Source organism: Pseudorasbora parva, chromosome 21 (assembly GCF_024679245.1).
Source record: "Pseudorasbora parva isolate DD20220531a chromosome 21, ASM2467924v1, whole genome shotgun sequence".
Lineage (NCBI taxonomy): Eukaryota > Metazoa > Chordata > Actinopteri > Cypriniformes > Gobionidae > Pseudorasbora > Pseudorasbora parva.
The window spans coordinates 12282739-12303634 of record NC_090192.1 but is presented as its reverse complement, the minus strand read 5'-3'; the positions used below and the strand labels follow the sequence as shown (position 1 = coordinate 12303634).

At 38.0% G+C, this 20896-nt stretch overlaps 1 protein-coding gene across 6 annotated transcripts in view; it reads left to right on the top strand.

Moving 5' to 3' along the window:
* plekha1b (pleckstrin homology domain containing, family A (phosphoinositide binding specific) member 1b) overlaps positions 1-20896 on the top strand; it is a 99103-nt gene that overhangs the window by 64516 nt on the left and 13691 nt on the right. For all 6 annotated transcript variants that reach the window (XM_067429123.1, XM_067429122.1, XM_067429124.1 and 3 more), the window contains exons 3-11: positions 3351-3407; positions 5014-5059; positions 7120-7217; positions 10111-10239; positions 11884-12021; positions 12262-12330; positions 18316-18380; positions 18802-18865; positions 20457-20546. In XM_067429123.1, coding sequence (XP_067285224.1) covers positions 3351-3407; positions 5014-5059; positions 7120-7217; positions 10111-10239; positions 11884-12021; positions 12262-12330; positions 18316-18380; positions 18802-18865; positions 20457-20546 — 756 coding nt within the window. The remainder of the gene's footprint in view (positions 1-3350; positions 3408-5013; positions 5060-7119; positions 7218-10110; positions 10240-11883; positions 12022-12261; positions 12331-18315; positions 18381-18801; positions 18866-20456; positions 20547-20896) is intronic.

Below are 20896 nucleotides of genomic sequence, written 5' to 3'. Positions count from 1 at the left end.
GTATTGCAATAAAAACATTTTCTCCTTAACCTTTCTCTGTTCCTGTTGCCTAAGAATAGAATAGCAAAAAAAAAACGAACCTAAACACCAAGGTATGTATTGAACCGTGGACTAACTGTATTGTTGCATCCCTAATATATATATATATATATATATATATATATATATATATATATATATATATATATATATATATATATATATATATATATATATAATTATTATTTTATTTTTTTGAGAACTTAAGTATGATGTTTTTGTATGCTTGTATTTCAGAGTACATCACAGTCACTGCGTTGCCTACATTGTGTGACTAACGTTATATAAACATGCAATATCGTTGATGAAAAAAGCCGATTCTAAAATCACTGGTTTTGGTTTGGGAAAAAAGAGCGTTCGTGCGGTTGCCAGATTTCAGTCATTTAAATCACCCAAACAGAGCTTTTCTGTGAAAAGAACACGTATACTATCCGGTGTTTTACCTAAACTTGTATAATCTGGCAACCATATGCACGCGAGCTCTCTCTCGCGTACGGATGATCTGAAAACACCAATAAACAAGTAAGCTGAATTTTAGCAATCTCCATTTGAGATGTTCTGCTTAAAGTGTCATTCAGTCGGTCTGTTTTCTGTCAGGACAGTCAGGACTCACGAGCGGGTTCACTGAACTGAACTGCTGTGAGCTGTGAGCGGCTGAAATAAGCCAATCAGAGCAGAGCTCTAATTTTAATATTAATGACTCTTCTAAATAAGGCAAAAACAGAGCATTACATCCCAGGGACAATTTCTAGAGGTGTAAACAATTTTTGCCCTTAAATAAGCCACATACCCTCTATGTAGATATCAGAGAACAATTTCTATGTAGATATCAGAGAACATATTGTTTCAACTCATTCTAGGTTCCCTTTAACTTCTCTTAGCTATAGAAATACACTCTAAAACCATGCGTAGATTACATGATTTGGTGACACTTTACAGTAAGGTTCCATTTGCTAGAGCTGCAGTCTGTAACTTTTTATTTATTTATCCTAAATACATTTTTGAGCAAGTACATAACCAGCCAGTGTTCAAAATGCCTTAGCAAGATTTACAACGGTAAGCTTGTAATAATGACTGCGTCCGAAACCTGGAAAATGCTGCCTCCGGAGGACACATTTCAAGGCAGGAAGGCATCAAGCCACGCCCGAAACGAATGTTTTGTTCACATCCTGTCTCCTGAGATACCTTCATCTGATCGATTTTTGAAGGCAAGGCAGCATACATGTATCCTTCGCTGTCTTTGATATCCCACAATCCTTTGCTTTCCATTCAGTGACAGTTGAGCTGGGGAGAAAAGGGTGTCCGAAAGTTGCGTTAGCTTTTTTTAACCAATATTTTTCACTTCTGATGTCATTTCTAGAAATTACTAATGTAGTAAATCAATATTTTTTTTTAATTTTTCACCAAAGCTCTCTCTATTTTGCTGTAGATCCTTGAACTGTTACACTGCCTTAGAAGTCTGTCCGAAATCAGTTTCGTGAGGTGCCTTCATGCACAAAATTCTGCCTTTGTCTCAAAAGGCAGCGAGGCAACGAGTCAGCTGCCTAGGTTTTCGGACTCATCCAATGTTTCATAATTTGAATGGTACTGCTGGATTTTCACAGGAAAATTTGAGCATGTTCGTCTTTGCGTCATTACGTCACTTCTGTATAATAAAGAAGGAGTCCGACTAGTAGGCTATCGCATGTGAGGATGATGCAGGTGGTGGATCACTCATAAGACATTTAAATCTATATCTAATGCTAATACTCACTATACACATAGTCATGCAATGCTGTTGTTGTTAATATTAACAATTTGAAGACAAAGTATAACAATAATAATAAATTGCACGGTTTTATGTATTATAAGCCGTTGGTAGCACGATTATTGTAATGCTTTTTTCTCAGTTGGTCAGAACAAAAGTGGCAGACGTGTTACTTGTTCAGATGACATTTTGCAGGAAAGATTCTTCTGTGGTCTGTGATTCCGATGTACAGTATCCACACCGGAAAACATGGAGTACAGCCACATATACTCCTCAAAAGTTCATCCGCGCTGAGGAGCCTTGCCGATGCACAACCCATGTAAAGATAATAATTCCTCAAATAACTGCAATTTCAGGTTTTAAAGGGCTAGTTCACCCAAAAATGGGTGAAAACTCATCAATTACTTACCCTTATGCCATTCGACACCCGTAAGACCTCCGTTCATCTTCAGAACATAAATGAAGATATTTTTGTTGAAATCCGATGGCTCAGACAACTATTAAATGACAATATTCTGGCCGGACTACTGTTGTCAGTGAAATAATTATTTGAAATGACATGATTTCTTAATGTCTAGTGACATGTCAGCGCCATTTTATGATTAATTGAAATACATTTTTTACATACAGTTCCTTTAACAAAAGTCACTTTCATATAGAGATTCTTGAAAATAATAAAATAGTAATGTGTCCCAGATTTGTCCCAGGAACTGATTTTGGTTCAGTCACACTGCCAGTGTTTTCCCAGAATCTGTGCGCGTGTGTTCACACACATCCCATAAAGATCCTGTAAAGACATGTGACATCGATGTGACGTGTAATGTTTAGAAACTATGACACTCCCCTTATGGCATTAATTAAGGCTTTTGTTCACACAGTGCGCACAGTTACTAGGTCCCCATTCCGTGATCGATCCCGGAATCAATCCCAGGACATGTTTGCATTCACACAGACAGGCACTGGCAATTTTATCGCAATTTTATTGCAATTTTTCGGGATCAACGCCCTGTATGAGAGGGGCTAAAGATTATTAAATGCTGTAATAAATGTATTGTTCATGGTCAGTTAATGTTAATGCATTTACTAAACTTGAAGTACTGGGAAGTTATTTGTAAAGTGATACTCATACTTTTGCTTAGAGTAAAAGCAAACTCTGGTTCTCTAAGAAAGAGCCCATGTCAGGACCTGTCTTTTCTGATTCTTGATATTCTTTCTTTGTTTATTTTAATGGATTCCCTTTTTTCTCCTGGCTGCTGCAGGTTCTGTTCCAATCACTTTATCTAAGACTCAGTCAGTAGCCCCAGCCAGCATCTTTTATTGATGCCACGTCTGACTTTGAATAATTTACCTCACTGCATCTGTAGTTGTGTGCTAAAACTTTCATAGACCCCTGTGCAATTCTACAACTTTGGAGAAAACCGTACACTCGCCACAAATGTATTCTGTCCACGTTTTTTTTTTTCAGATACTGCTCAAAACAAACTCACTTCTCACATCAAGTCGGTGTGTATCATTTTATATTCATCATTTCAGTTTTAATGACTTCAACCCTCTCTCTCTACAGAATCTTCCAGAACGAACATTCAACGTCGGCTCCCTAAAACTGACATATATATCCAAGGTTTGCCATTTCTGATTAATGCTAACTATTTATTGCCTATATTATATTCACAGACATGAATGATACTTCAAATTGTGCAGAAAAAGTGTGCTATGACTTTTCTACATATTCATAATTTTCTCCTAGTGATAAAATGAGTCGTAATCCGTTCTGAACCAAATACCATGAGAAGGTTCACTCTTATGCTTAATTTTAAAAAAATCTAGACCGGTATAGGATTCTTCATCTGAATGTATGTGATTGTACATTAAATATAAGGGGTGAAGAAATGCCCTTGTGCTATTAAACAAAATTTATTACAGCTGTCGCGATTAAAGAGATATGTGAAAATTCATGAAAAGTGTGAATTGTGGCATTACATTTAGATCTACTCATGTTGCATCAGAGATTTGTTTCTACACATATTTTTTCAGCGTTGATTGATTGAATTAATTGATTGAAATTAAGTATTTGACAATTAATAACAGAACACAGATAACAAGTTTTAAAGGGGGGGGTGAAATGCTGTTTCATGCATACTGAGCTTTTTACACTGTTAAAGACTTGGATTCCCATCCTAAACATAGACAAAGTTTAAAAAATACTCCTTCCAGTTTCTCACAAGTTTCGGAGAGTTTTTTTTCGAGTATGGGTCGACTTGACGTCGAGTGGAAGGTCCTTGTTTGGGCCCTACGGGCTCTTCTCCCGGTAGGGTGCACGCGCACGACTAGAGCGAGAGAGGAAATGCACGCCCGTAAACAGTCTCTCAGGTACAGATCCAGTCATCCGTGAACACTTCTGTCACGCCGCGCTCCACTTTATTTCTATGGGTGACATCAAGCGATTTGAACGCAGAAATGATGGGAAGCTTCACAACATTGCTTCAGTCGTGTCGCAAAGTGGATTTCCACGGTCACTGCTGTCAGGACTTCACCAAATCATACCAAAGAAGTGTGTTTTTGACGAAGCGGTCCCAGCGATAAAGGTTCGGTCCTGCTTTGGAAGCAGCCGGTGAGTAAAACTGCTTCAAATGTCTATGCTGTTGGCTCGTCGTGTGAGTAAACATCAGTAAACGACACGATCGTGTGCTTGGTCATTCAAATGCGCTAACGGTTACTCCATTGTTGTTCTATGTATAACGTTACACTAGTCTGACGTGCAAAACCGTTTTGCTTGCTACTGCTAAGATTAAGTCGCATACAATAGTCCATAAACCGAATCATGTCCTCATACACTGCAAGTAAAGACACACAAATGTTGACAGGCCACTAAATACAGTACATACCACAGAGACGGACGTCCTGCTGTTGCTGTTTCTCCTGTTCAATTTATTTCAGCCTCTGAATGAGGACGTCACCGCTTTGCACGCTTGTCATTCTTTAGCTCCGCCCACACTATACGCCTCCAGGCGCTCGGTTTTTTCCGGAAAGACTTGGTACAGTCTATATTACTTTTAGAAATATAATAAAACGAAAGACTTTTCGGAGATATGAAGGATGCAATACTACTCTATAGGTACCCAGATTTTTCCTTTAGGGGCATAATATTTTATATAGGAAAATGTTTGTTTTCACCTTTGAATATGTGTGTACAGTGTTATTTATCTGCTCTTATTTTGTCATTAAAGGTTAGCGATGCCACCAAATTGCGGCCAAAGGCGGAGTTCTGCTTTGGTGAGCCAGCGACTCTCTCTCTCCATGTTTCTTAGAGGATACAGTATGCAGAGGGAAGGGCGACCAGGGGGCATGTTACACCATGACCCCTGACCCCAGCTATTGTTTCTGAGATCAGAGCCAGAGACAATCATACACTTGAGGTTTTGGGTCTTTACCTGGCGGAGTTAGACTGGAGGGCAAAGTCAAATGTGTTTTTTGAGACATATGTGTGTCAGCAACATAATAAAGATACTAAACTTAACTAGTGTTAAGTGTTTAATAGCAGCCGTTATACATGTTTTTGCTTTTCACTGTGCTGCTTTTCTTGTATTTGACTGTTGCTCTTGCATCTTTTTGTGTTTTGTTTTTTAAACGTTTTCCATTCCACTGACATTCATCTCAACACAAAAGTGCAATCTGTGTAAACCCGACCTTATTTCGACCCTCCTGAAGTGATTTAGCTGCAGTGGAAACTGCTCTTTTTCATTCTGTAATGTTAACTACACTATATTGGCAAAAGGTTTGGGATGCCTGCCTTTACATTCATATTTTCCTAGTTTAGGAGTCTGTTTATGGGAATTTTTCTTCTAGAAGTGCATTTGTTAGGTCAGGGACTGATGCTCGCAGTCTCTTCTTTAATTCATCCCAAAGGTGTTCTATCGGGTTGAGGTCAGGACCACACCAAACCAAATTCGCTCATCCATGTCTTTATGTACCTTGCTTTGTGCACTGGTGCATAGTCAAGTTGAAACAGGAAGGGGCCATCCCCAAACTGTTCCCACAAAGTTGGGAGCTTGAAATTTCCCAAAATGTCTTGGTATGCTGAAGCATCAAGAGTTCCTTTCACTGGAACTAAGAGGCCAATCCCATCCCCTGAAAAACAACCCACACCATAATCTCCCCTCCACTAAACTTTACACATGGCACAATGCAGTCAGGCAGGTAGCGTTCTTCTGGCATCCACCAAAACCAGACTCGCCTGTCGAATTATCAGACAGAAAAGTGTGATTCATACCTCCAGAGAACACATCTCTGCTTTAGAGGCCAGTGGCGGTGTGCTTTACACCACTGCATCCGATGCTTTGCATTGATATAAGGCTTGAATGCAGCTGCTCAGCCATTCAAGCCATTATTGATTTAATCTCAAGACCGCTCAAAGTTTTGAGGTTTTTCCTAATTGCTTCTATTTTGTTATAATACCACTAAAAGTTGACTGAAGAATATTTAGTAATGAGGAAATTTTAAGAATGGATTTATTGCACAGGTCACAACCTATCACGGCACCACACTTGAATTCATCGAGCTCCTGAGAGCGACCCATTCCTTCACAAATGTTTGTAGAAGCATCTACATGCCTAGGTGCTTATATACCTGTGGCTATGGAAGTCATTGAACAACTGAATTCAATGATTTGGAGGGATGTCCCAATACTTTTGGCAATATAGTATATGGCTCACTTCACCAACTAGTATGTTCTTCACTTGTCATGGGAAAGTCCATACTTTTATTATGTAGTAAGACAGTCCAGCATCATGGCATGCTATTATGTTGTAATATTTCTTGATATCACAGGTGATTTAATTAGCTTTTTTGCATGCAAGTATTAAATTAGTTTTATATGTGCTGGGTCTAACTCTGAAATGTGTTTAGCACCACATTTCATTTTTACTTCATTTTATATATCTAGTTAAACTAAATGAAAATGAGTATTTTTACTTTGGCAAATAGCTTAAATAAAAGTAGTTTAAATTAAGTTTTAGTTTTATTTCAGTTAAAGTTTATTTTATTTCAAGTAACAGTTTTATTGGTTTAGTTTTAGTTAACTACTAACCCTGGTGGGCAAGTTTGTTAAACTGCATTGACATCATACGAAATGAACCAAACTTTGCTGTAAAACAAACCCAGGTGCACTCTAAAAGTGCTGGTGTGAATGCACCATTATTCAGGCCTAAGAGTGCACATTTAAAAGAGGAAGAGACTGTCTGTACGACATGTTGCCCAATTATTTAGGCCACAAAAATGTAATTATATCAACACCTCCAGATTGTTTAAATATAAATCTGTGTGTCTTGCCACAGTCATCAACGCTGGAATGAGGAAGTTTTACTTGCAGGCGAATGATAAGCAGGATTTAGTGGAGTGGATCAGTGCACTCAACAACGCCACCAAAATCACAGTGAGTCCCTGACCTTGGATCAGATTCTTCTTACTAACTCATACAATGATGTAACTCACTGCTTAACCACCATAGAATGATGCATACAGTACGACTGTTACATGATTTATGTATAACTAGTGATTCCCTGAATTATTACAGAAAGGCGGTACAGTAATCATATGACGTTTTCAATGGTTTTCAATGGTTTTCAAGTCTTCTGGGTCTAAATCCAAAGTGCACATACAGAATAGCCCACTGAATTGAGTTCTCTTTTAAGTCGTTCAAAAGTTTTGTTCAAATTGAAACAAAATTGTGTCAAAATGCTCGTATAGGCAAGTATTCTTGTGAAACATAGTCGGTTATGTTGCACAAGGATACTTGCCTTGTGAAAGGATACTAGTGAAAGAGACAGCATTCTTTTGGTTTCTCTGCCCAATATAAAAAATAAATGCTATGAAAATACAGGTACTTGGTATTGGCAAGTACTAGGGGTGACCCCGAATAGTCGAAGACACTGAACACTTTCCTAAAGTTTAACGCCTTAAAATGGCCTGATCACAAAAAGAGAAGCAGAATCGGGTTAAAGAGTTAGAATTTTCTTTTAACATCATTTGACTGTGTGGCGAAAATTATGTTAATGACGCAGCTTTACGTACTTCTGTAAATTATTTGCGTTAATTGTGTAAATTATTTTAACGCATTAAGGACTTTAAATTAATCGCATGCGTTAAAGGGTTACTTCAGCAATTTAGCATTTGGCTTTGTATCATTAGAAACTCGGTATATATACTCAGAAAATATGAGTATATATACTCATTAGAAACTCGGTATATTTGAATGATCGTGTTTCCCCCAATATCCATCTTAGATGAGAGATTTATGTATTTTATTTCTGGAAAAATCCTCCGATAATGCAAATATCGTCATTTTGCCAGATATTTTGGCCAGAGGCTAAAGACTACAGCCAGTAGAGGGAGCTATTTCTGCATGTTTTCAACCAGTCCATGGGGGGTGGGATCGCACTCAGAGCGCTCGGCTCAGGGCAGTTGTTAACAGAGCGGTGTGGAGCAAAATTTTTCAAAGTTTCAAATTAATTCCTATAGTACTATTCGCACAGGATTATTATGGGACCTCTGTGATTTAAACAAAATTACTCCCCCACATCTGAGTCTTGCGTGGCACTTTGTCACATGCCTGTCCTGTCGTGTGTGCACTTGTGGGTTTGTTATGTTGAGCATGTGCTCGTGTCCCTGTCAGTTCCCTCCCCCTTGTTATCTGATTATTGGTTAATTTGCCCCACCTGTTCTCCCTCATTATCTGCCTTGTTTGTTCCCTTTATAATCTCCCTGTGTTTGTCAGTCTGTGTTGGATCCTTGTGTAATGTCTGCGTCTCCCGTTCCCCCAGTGACTTCTGTTGGTATGTTTTGAGTTTTAGTTTATGTTCTATAATGTGTTTTGCCCCCTCGTGGGTGTTTGTTTGGTATTTGTTTTATTTGTTATAAATATATATCCTTTTCTGCACTTGAGTCCTCGCACCATTTCCTTTGTCTGTCACGTTACAGACAAAGGAAATGGTGCGAGGACTCAAGTGCAGAAAAGGATATATATTTATAACAAATAAAACAAATACCAAACAAACACCCACGAGGGGGCAAAACACATTATAGAACATAAACTAAAACTCAAAACATACCAACAGAAGTCACTGGGGGAACGGGAGACGCAGACATTACACAAGGATCAACACAGACTGACAAACACAGGGAGATTATAAAGGGAACAAACAAGGCAGATAATGAGGGAGAACAGGTGGGGCAAATTAACCAATAATCAGATAACAAGGGGGAGGGAACTGACAGGGACACGAGCACATGCTCAACATAACAAACCCACAAGTGCACACACGACAGGACAGGCATGTGACACACTTTCGCACGGGATAAGCAAAGCCTGTGATTTTACTCAAATTTACTGACTTTTCCCGGATATGATGTCTAGACTTGTAAATGTTTTTTCGTTATACATACAGCTTAATCATTGTATTGCAAACACGTTAGGATATTTATGCTGCATACATAATCAGAATGTTCAAAGTGAACACTGTCAAATCATAATTTCTATGCTGTTAATACCATTGTTTTGAATGTTAATGGCAGTGTTATGATGCATCTTTTCACCACTGAATGCTAAGATGTTAAAATGATTACCACTGACAGTTTGTTTTGGGTCAGAGTCAGCGCGTGTAGTGATGGTGTATTGATCAGTTGAAGTGCTTTTAGCCTAAAGGCAGTGAATGATTAACTGCCATCCCCACAGATGCTGCTTTAATGTCAGTCGATGTTTACTAGCAGGCGGTTTATCACTGAATCTGCTGGACCAGGACAAATTAATCATTTAACTGAGAGGAAAAAATCTAGTTTTTTTTTCTAGGCTAAATTTCAGTATTTTTATTCCAATAACATAAAAAAGCATTACAAACTTTGCTAAATACTGTTATTCCAGAACACCCGAATAACAAATTGGGATATATTATGCTCACTAAGGCACAGTATACAATAACACACAAAAATACAGTAGAACACTAATATTGTTACTGTTGTTATTTTAAATTCTAGTTTAATATTTTAAAGTGTAATTTATACTTGTGATGGCAAAACTGAATTGTCTTAAAAGTCTTCAAACAAATCATTCACAAATCATTCTAATATGCTTATTTGGTGCTCAAGAAACGTAATATTATCAGTTGACAGCAGTTGTGTTACTTAATATTTTCATGGAAACCTTGATACATTTCAGGATTATATGAATAGAAAGTTCAAAAGAACAGCATTTATTTTTAAATAGCTTTTTTTGTAACATTATAAATTGACTGTCAATTTATACTGTTTGTGTTTCCTCTGTTCTTCTCCAGGTGCCAAAGTCAGGCGAGCAGGTGGCTCATAATACAGCAGAAGCGTGTGTGGACACGCCGGGTGTCACGAAACAAGTGTCCTACAAGACCGAGATCATCGCTGGAGTGCCCATCATCACCACCACACAGGTCACACACAGCAGCCTTTAACCCCATGAGTCATCTTGACATATATCACATAGTTTATACCAGGGTTATTATTGCCTTACCGGCACGTCATCCTCAATAAACCCGTCTCCGGCGTGATGACTCCGATCTCTTTTAAATATTTCTATTCAATAATTGTTTACTCGACACGTCATCCTAAATAAACCCGTCTCTGGCGTGATGACTCTGATCCTTCAAATATTCATATTCTTGTGTGAAATCGACACGTCATCCTTAATAAACCCGTATCTTGCGTGATACCCAGACATTTTTAATATTCCGATCTAATATGATTTCCGACCTTTAAGGTTGCCAGAATAATAATCATAAACTGTTTGTTAATAGGCCAGAGGAGAACTGGTGCCCCGACTGAGTCTGGTGTCTCCCAAGGTTTATTTTTCTCCATCATGCCCTGATGGAGTTTTGTTTCCTTGCCACTGTCGCCTTTGGTTTGTTCAGTTGGGGATACTACAATTTCGATCTATGTTTTCAACTAAATATCCAAATAAAATGAATTACTAAATTAACTATATCAACTATATCATCTGCCCACATTGTCACTATATGATAAATTAAAATGAGCTGATAACATCACTGTTTTCTCCAGAACAACTGTACAGCCCAATCAAATTTTGTTGCAATATTTTCCTGTTTAACACTGTGAAGCTGCTTTAAAACAATCGTCATTGTAAAAGCACTACGTATATAAATAAAGTTGACGTGACTTGACTTATTGTCAACTAAAACAAATAAAACTTTTCTGTTAAAGCTACACTGTGTAACTTTTTTTGTTTATTCTTAGCGAAAAAAACATAAATTATATAACACAAAAATATATGTGCTCATTAATGTATATTTACTTCTTTCAAGTAATAAAGCATTCTCGTAAGTTTATAATATGCCATTGAAAACACATACGGGTGAGGGGTTTGAATGCCGGTTGCCATTTTGTCCCTCCATTTTGAAAGTACAGTAGCCAAAGAGGGACATACCTGTAAATTCAAGCTTCGCCTTTCGCGTTTTAACACTCAACGGCACCGTGTTGAAAGTGAAGAGGGGGATTGCCATGTTAATCTTGGACTAAATCGGCCACCGTAGGAGTTAAAACGAAATTGGAATTGAGAGGAACAGAAACTATTATTCACTGGATGGTCATATACCTTTACACCGCTAGATGGGGGAAAATATCACACAGTGTAGCTTTAATTGAAATACAATAAAATAAAGTTGAAGCACTAAAATTATAAACTGGATAAATATAAACTAAAACTAAAAATTTAAAATAAATTAAAACACATTAAATTGACAAAAGCACATAAAAAATAACAAAAAACTTTTACATGAAAACTAAAAATATTAAAATAAAATCTAATTCAAAATATAAATAAAAACTTAAAAATAGCACTAATACTTTGATTATCAAGGTGAATAATTTGATATGCAACATGAAAATGAATTATTATACTTATGAATATATACACTTACTACTATATACCTAATGTATTTATTTATATATATTTTTTTTAGTTTTTTTTTTAGTGCTGTATCAGTACTGATGAAGCTAATGTAACACATTTGAATAAAAAATATGGATTTTTTTATATGTTGCTTTGCACTGACTCTCAGGAAAAGGGTGAAGGTCAGAATGGTGCAGACAGGAGTGGGCTGAGGAAACCTCAAGGTGCGCTGCCGTATTACCTGAGCAGGAGTAACCAAGACCAGTCGGTTATAAAAGCCGGGTATTGTGTCAAACAGGGAGCCGTGGTAAGTAAAAAGTGAAATGATGAAGTGCCTTTAACTTTGTAAAGCCTTTATAACACGCAGTTGCACCTTCATATCACTTAATCATGACTTTATAACACGCAATTGCGCGCCTTTAACAACCTTTCTGCTGTTTCCTAAATAAACATCTGTAGTGTGTCAAATGTATAATCATACTGCTTATGTGCCTTTAACTTCTGTTTATAGTTTTTATAACTGAGTTGTCTTTTTGTCTTTCTGTAGATGAAAAACTGGAAGAGGAGATACTTCATGTTGGATGACAATGCATTCAGCTACTTTAAATCAGAAATGGTCAGTCTCTCTCTATCTACCTCCTCCTTCATGTCTCCAGAGCTCTGCGTCCTTGAATGCTGCTAGAACCCATTGACCTGTTTGACTCTTTGTTTTCATTGTGTTTTGCACCTGTGCGTCCGTGAGCCCGTCTGTAAGCTCCCATCTGATAAGTGAAAGTCCGGCCTGTGTTTTGTTAATGCCCTCTGATCCTGTGTCCAATCACATTTCAGCAATGAAGCATATTTCATGTGTCCCCAGAATTAGACCAGTGACTCATGTGGGAGTGAAAGTCTAGTGGAGGCTATTGTGTGTGTGTGTGTGTGTGTGTGTGTGTGTGTGTGTGTGTGTGTGTGTGTGTGTGTGTGTGTGTGTGTGTGCGTGCGTGCACGCGTGTGCACGCATGTACTTGGGTGGTTGTTTGAACTCGTTCACAGTGTTATGAATTCCTCTCGCTGTGTTAACAGTCAGTCAGTGTCTAAACATGTCTGCATTATTGCCGATTGCTTTAGGACTTCACAGGAAGCACATTTCCCTTTTAAATTTCCTCAGAATTTGGGCAGCTTATAACTATATTTAGAAACAAAAAGAATTCAGTTTTACTTCAAATATTTTGACGCATTTTATATGTAAGCAATAATGTACAAGGCTGTGCTGTATTGTGAATAAGTCACGGCTGAATGGTGTTGTTAGGCACAACGCAGACCAAGTTACCAGACAATACAAATATTAAAGCCAAAAAATATGTATCAATGAAGTACTTTCATGAAGTAAAACAACTTTCATGAAGTAAAATCACTAAAAGCCTTCCTTCCGCTGGAACAAAAATAGTCCCAACCACGAACAGCAACAGAAGGTTCATTATTATGCCATTAAATGGTGGCAAACACTGTCTTTATGTGTGAGTCAGTCAGTAGTGAGGATTTTTTATATTGAAGGGCGTGAAACTTATTGTGAACACAGAACTAGACATAACTGACAAATGCTTTGACTACCGCTGTCAGTAGCTGCGTTTCCATTACAGAGTTGCGAAAAACTTTTGCGATAATTCTTAAATGTCGCTAAAAAACTGTTGCGAAATGACAGCGTTTCCATAGCTGCAGTTATGCGACTAAAACATATTACTTTCCTCTCGCGATAGGTCAGTCCAAAATGATGGCACTTGGTAGGTTTGTATATCCCATCCATCACACTAGCCATTATTTTTATTGGAAGGAGACATATGTGTTATCCAAGAATTATTGGCAAGGAAAGCCCCTTAGTTTACTTAAGCGGCACGGATATGAGGTGTGTGTGTGTGTGTGTGTGTGTGTGTGTGTGTGTGTGTGTGTGTGTGTGTGTGTGTGTGTGTGTGTGTGTGTGTGTGTGTGTGTGTGTGTGTGTGTGTGTGTGTGTGTCAGATCTGCTTCAAGGTCTTCATGATAATGTAGAATTTCTGTGTTTAGAATCCAGTATTACTGTAATCCTATATTGTCTTTTATGAGTTTAATAAAGAACTCCGTCTCGTCTTCTCTCCAAACCGAACCCGTCATCTGTAAAGAATGATCGACTTTTACGCGCGGCAGGTTGACGCATATAGAGTAGAGCGAAATGTTTGAATTTCCATGTTAACTCAAATGTTTTTTTATTTTTACCAATTTCGTTATTTTGGCTAGATATTTCGTTTGATTGGCATTTGAACTGAATTCAGAAATGCTTTGGAAAAGAAAAAATTGGCTTTTAATAAACAAAATAATTTTTTTGAAATGGAGACAGCGTTTGGAGTGAGTGCATGCAAAATAATTAATAATTAAAAATAGACAGTTTATAGTTTATAATTATGTCTTGAACTCATCTGTATAGCTAAAAATGACAAGAGTATTGTAAATTGTTTCATCTCTCTTAAAGGAAGAAGGAAAAAATGAGACCGTCGGCGCTTTTATCGGCCGTGGGTTAAAGAAAACATAGCCTAACTACGAAACTAAATAGGCTACGTTTAGGCATAAACATTAGCCTGTAATATTATTATTTTAATTTATATGTTGGTTATGAAAAGTGAGCAGCATGCGCAAGAATCGTAATATGAAAATATGTTGCAGCAATGCGTCACCGCAACAGGTGACATGTAAATGTGAAAAAAACGTTTCCATTGCAGTTTTGCGAAAATGTCCTTTTTCGAATTGCCTGAAAAACCACCTCATGAGAGTGTAAAAACTTTTTTGCGATATATGGGAGTTTTTGCTAAATTGCCGCGTTTCCATTGGGCGTATTTTCAATTCGCAATTTCAATTTGCGCAATTTGAAGGGTAATGGAAACGCGGCTAGTGTCAGGACACGAGGAAACCCATTAACAGACATTGTTAAAAGACAAGATATCGCAGCGGACATTCAAACTGATTTTTTATAATTACCATAGGACTGACCTGAAGGAAAATGTGAAATCTGAATGCATATAATACACTCAGTCACTCAATCTCTCTTTCACAATACATAATACAGTAATATAATCTACATAATACAAGCTTAAATGAACAATATCAATTGAGAACAAATATATGTTTATGTTGCTAAGAGTGGTTGCTAAGGGTGTTGTGCAGTGATACACAGAACCGTTGATGAAGTAACGCTGCATTCACACGGGGCGAAGGCGTTAACGCTTTCCATTTACTTTGAATGGGTGACATCATCCGTTGCCGAACTGAATTGTGGGTTCCGTCGCGGCGCTTCACTCGCGTTGCAAGCGGCAGAAGTTGAAGAATTCTCAACTTTTCAAGCGCCAGCGCAGGCGTCATTCAATCAGATCGCCGTATGCAAATATCCTACAGCAGACGCTAGCCAATTGCGTTCATTACTGCTCCGTGAACCATCCACACCATAGACCGTTAAAAATCCAGACGCAGCTCCCGGACCACTACGTGATATTCTTCCCGCTGTCTGCGCTTTTTCAGGATTTAATGTACTTAACAGCTTCGTGCACAACTACACGGGCAATCGCACTCGCACATACAACCAAATCGGCATCCATTTCGTCTCACAGACTAGCTGTCATAAAAAGGCGCTTTTTTGTGTTGTGTTTTGGTCCAAGCGGCAAGTTAATGTGATTGGCTGTTGTCACTATGACGATCGCGTCAGCACCCAGCTTCAGCCACGCCCTCCGTCAAGCGTTAACGCCTACGCCCCGTGTGAATGCGGCGTAAGGGATAATCCACAGCTAGCCATGCATTAAAGGATTTTAATGCACTGCGTAGAGGCGAAGAACTGCCCGACGCGAAGCGGAGTGGTTGCCTCTAGGTCGTGCATTAAAATCATTTAATGCATGGCTAGCCGTGGATTATCCCGCTTATACCATGGTCATTGGCTTCTGTGTGTCACGTCATGTCTCATGTCACTTAATGTTGCCATAGATATGTAACGTTATACGTATACATATCTATGACTGCCACTGTCACTCTGTTTGGAAGCGTAACTGTGTTACCATGGTTACCAGCGTTAATAGTGGCGGATTAATTTCGAACTGTAATCAAACTGACTGGAACTACCTGTGCATTAAACGGTTTTACTGCACACCTTCCAGCCAATCAGAATCGAGTATTTAAACAGACCATGGTATAAGCGGTCATAGCCATGTTTTATCAGCTATTCACCAATCAGAATCAATGACAGGAAAATATGAATTAATCAGTTCAAGTACTTAAGTACTTATAAGAGCATATACATACCTTCATTTGAACCATTCCACCTCAATAGTAGCTAAATCTAAATGCAGATTTAGTGTTCTACTAGCCTAGAAATGTAGACGCACCCTAGCAGCAGCAAATCAAATCTTCCGCGAGTGTCGTCTAGCAACTCTCAATACACTTCTGAGCTGTAAACACCAAACTCTGGTCAGGCCAATCACATCGTGTATTGAGTCATTGGGCGGGGCTTAACATAATGGCGGCAGAGTTGCGCTTGCGTGCTTCTAGTAAACACAGAAGCTGGTGAACGGCGGTCTTTCGAATCACAAAGAACAGCACTGAATTCATTCTTAAAAAGGGAAGATGTGTTCGGAGTTTTGCCGACCGGATACGACAAAAGTTTAACTCGCTTTCTTTACCTTCGTTGCTCTGGTGGGTTGTAGCTCTATCCAATTGTGTTCAGAGGTAGTTTAAAAACGCAACATTAATTAGAGGGGAAAAAAACATGCAAATAAAACTAACTATAAATAGGCACAACTATATAAATAGGCTTTTATGCTATAAGTAATATATGTCATGTGTATCAAACAGGTCAAGGCCACTAGTAATTTTGTAAGGTTGACTCCAATTTCAACTCTGGGTTATGAAGCCCTGCTTTTTAAAATTGTGAATTACTTACCTTGGGTAAAGGGTTGGGGAGTACGGATGGGTGGACATTTGTTTGGCATGTGACGTACAGTTCCTCTCAAATAAAGGGACTGCCATGTCTTGTCTGATGAGGGAACCATCATTGGCTCACTGTTTGGCTGTAGTGGTTTAAAATCCTGGTAAACGGTTATAAATTGTTTTGACTGAGGGGGCAGAACAATGGAGAGTCGGTCCAACACTGTTCAAACACACAACTTCCTGTTGAAAGTTTTTTGACAAATATTATTTCCCACAGATTTATAGTAGCCTAATTATTTTTATTCCCATGAAGTTAAAAATAGCAGAGACAGATCTTCTGCCTCTGACAGTGAAAAAAAAAAAAAAGGTATTGCACACTCAGCAAACACTTTGCTTTTACTGTGGTGAGAGATGAGCAATGTTAGGGACAGGTTTGGTGGTATGGTTAGGTTTAAGGGTGGGTTAAGGGAGAAGGGAAGGGTCAACAGTGTAATTATAGATGTATAATGTAGACAACAGATGTATACAAATTATTAATTATTTTTTTTAAATTTAATTATTAAATGTTAGTACATACTAGTTAAGGACCTAATATAAAGTTGGACCAAAAATATGTAAGCCTAAAATTGTAGATTTAAGTAGTTGAATTGCAAACTAATAAGCTTAATGTGATATATTTGTCAGTCATACTTAACAGAAATTGCACCCGTTTTATTTATATTACTAATAAACTGGTAAACCTTACATTTATGGGGACAAAATTTCCCCACAATCCTTGTCCTTGTGGGGAAATTTTTTGGTCCCCTTGAGGAAAAGAGCTTGTAAATCATACTAAGTGATGTTTTTGGTAACAGTGTGCGTGTACGTGTGCGTGTTTTTCTAGCCTGGTGGGGACTTCAGCCTGAATGCACACAGACTCATGGGGACTCTTGTCACTGTGGGGACCTAAATTGAGGTCCCCATGTGTACAAAATCTTATAAATCATACATAATGAGTTATTTTGAAAATGTAAAAATGCAGAAAGTTTCCTCTGATGGGTAGGTTTAGGGGTAGGGGCAGTGTATGGAGACAGAATATATGGTTTATACAGTATAAAAACCATTACGTCTATGGTGAGTCCCCAGAAAGATTGTGTGTGTTTGTTTTTTGTGAAATATCAGGACACAAATGTATATAATGACATAATGACATAATGAAATAGTTATCACAAGGAGAGGGTGAAATATGAGGACATTACCAATATCTCAATTTTTCAAAATGCTTACAAATCATACAGGATGAGTTTTTTTTTTTGAGAAAGTAAAAATGCAGAATGTTTCCTGTGATGGGTAGGTTTAGGAGTAGTGGTAGTGTAGGGGGACAGAAAATACGGTTTGTAAAGTATAAAAACATTACGCCTATGGAATGTCTCCACATTTCAGAAAAACAAACTTGTGTGTGTGTGTGTGAGGGCAGACAAATTGTAGGCATGAAGAGGCTTGGTCAAAAGCTAAATCATACAGTAGATGTCAATAAAGGCTATTTCAGGGCTGATAATCACAGGCCTACGCTCGCTGCAGCATCCTGCTCAGGCCTTTACTTCCTCTCGGCACGCACTCAGCGCGGCTGGAATGTTTGCTCAGTACTTATACAGTCATTCACATGAAGACAATATTAATTCGCTGAATTAATCTCTGTTTTTAGGACCGAGAACCATTACGAGTTGTTCCTCTGAAAGAAGTAAATAAGGTGCAGGAGTGTAAACAAAGGTCAGTACTACTTGATTTGTGCTTTTGTTTTGTTTGTTCTTAGGAAACATTAGTGATGTTAACATTATCTTACAGATGAGAAAACATTTTAAAAATTGCATCTTCTGGTTGAAAACACCCTCTGAGCAAATGTCATGGTGATATATGTGTGCTGTCAGGGTAGCTCAGGCAAACATGGCATTTGTTATATTTTTATTTATATCCAGGCAGCCAAGTTTATCTTAATGTTGACATGTGACAAAGTTCAAAATGTCTAAAAGTTCCGTGCTTTGGGACTTGGGCAGACCCTTCATAATACTGTACAAGCAAACATTATTAAAAACAATGACAGCTTTCTCATCATGCAGCTGTACTGCATGCAATGTTTCAACGGTTGAAAATTGTACCCATAATTATGTCTGATGTTGATTCATATTTTTAGTGACTTGATGATGAGGGATAATCTTTTTGAACTGGTTACTACCTCAAGAACTTTCTACATTCAGGTAGGAATGTCACATTCATGTTAATTCTCCAGTGGGTTTTATATAATTATGCATTGATTTGGTGAACTAAATGCATATTACAATAACGTTTCAGTGGCAGGTAAAAAAAAACAATTGCTCAGGGTTTTTTCCTGGCTCAAAATGAGGTGGAGGTGGTAAAATCCTGCTTGGGCGACCGACCCGCGATTACTTGTCTGATTTAGGGCTTTGTGATTTGTTCATTAAATAACTGTGATGCATTTAATACTTTGTAAGTTATCATTTTGCACTGTAAGATTACAGATAACACCTTTAAATATTTAAGTATTTATTCAAATTCAGTAACTGAAACAATCACAACAATCTGGCCAAAGAAAAGGGTTATAAATGTATCATTCATATATTTCTATCACTATACAATTTCTATATATGTCTCTGCTTGTGGAACTAATGGTGGAACTTTTATTTGTTAAACACAATCCAGAATCCACTAAGTACTCAGGATAGAGAAAACAACTGTCACGGGTACGTGCAGGCAGGAAGACTAATAAAGATTAATCAAGTTCAAAATGTAGTTTCATCACAAACAATCTCAAGGCAGATGACAACACATCTAAACTGAGTGAAAAGGGAAGAACTTAAAGGGATACTTCACTGCTGGAAAGATGAATGTGTAGTTTAATTAGATAATTTATCTAGTAGAAATGCGAAATTATTCTAGAAGTTGGTGCCTTCTGGACTGAGAAAAGCCAGAAAATGTATTTTTGGCTCATGTGAATGAATGACAACAACTCCCAGAATGCACTTGCTTTTCTGCTCTACGAGGCCACTCCCAAGCCACGCCTACCGGTTACATCACTTACCCACCGCGGCAACGCCCCCACCGTCGTTTTCATTTGTATAGTAATAAAATGATTTAGTTTAGAGCAGACAATACAATTAAAAACTAAAGTGTCTGTTCAATACAGTGTGAGCCAAACGAGAGTCGCAGCACAGACCAGCAGCAGGAGTCAGATTTCACTCATCTCGAGAGCAAAGAAGCTAAATATAAAAGCGCCTATTTAAGCGAGTTTGTCATTGTACTGTTTTGTTGTTGGGGTTTTCATTAAGAATAATAAGCTAATGAGCCCACAATTCAAGCGATCCGGCCCCATTCGGTGACAATTCCATGAAATATGTTTTGAAATATGATTTTTTTTTTTTTTTAATTTACACAAACCCATCAATTTTTGGGCATCAATTCATTCCAATTATAATGCTTGGAAGAGCCAGGACATGATTTTTTGTTTAATATAACTGATTTTATTTATCTGAAAGAAGAATGTAATATACACCTAGGATGGCTTGAGGGTGGGTAAATTATGGGATAATTTTCATTTTTGGTTGAACTATCCCTTTAACACATCCCTTTTCTGTGATATGATGGGGCCTGAATCCTGTCTAAAAAAAATTATAAATATAATTTTGTTGCAAGGAATAAGTCTTTTTAGGTTTTACACTGATGTAAATAATTTCAAGCGTGAGTAAATGTTTTAATTGATTGTTTTCAAATCATTTTTACAAAACCTTTTAACATAAAACCAATAAATCTGTCTGTATTTTTCTGTCTCAGTCGGACAGCCCAGAGGAGATGCACGGCTGGATCAAGGCTATCTCTGGGGCCATAGTGGCCCAACGGGGTCCTGGACGCTCAGCAGCCTCTGTAAGATTTGACTTTGTTTAGTGACATATTTTGAGTTCTCAGCGGACTTCTGCGCTTCTGGTCTTATTTGCCTTTTTTCAAAGGTTTTGTAGCCACCTACACTACACTGTCCATGTCCAGCCCAACCATGCTTCTCTTCAAGGTTGGCTGATGGAACAGCCAAAGTTCCAATCTTAAACGTTACCGGAGTTTACCACGTTTTACCAGAGGGCCTACTCTACGATATCCTCTTTTTGTCTGTATGTCTCTCTTGGGCTTTTCACACTTGAAAGACATTGTAAACCATGGGTAAACTGAATCCTGGGTTATCTTGCTTCAAGTTTTACATTGCTTATAATTTACCCATGGTT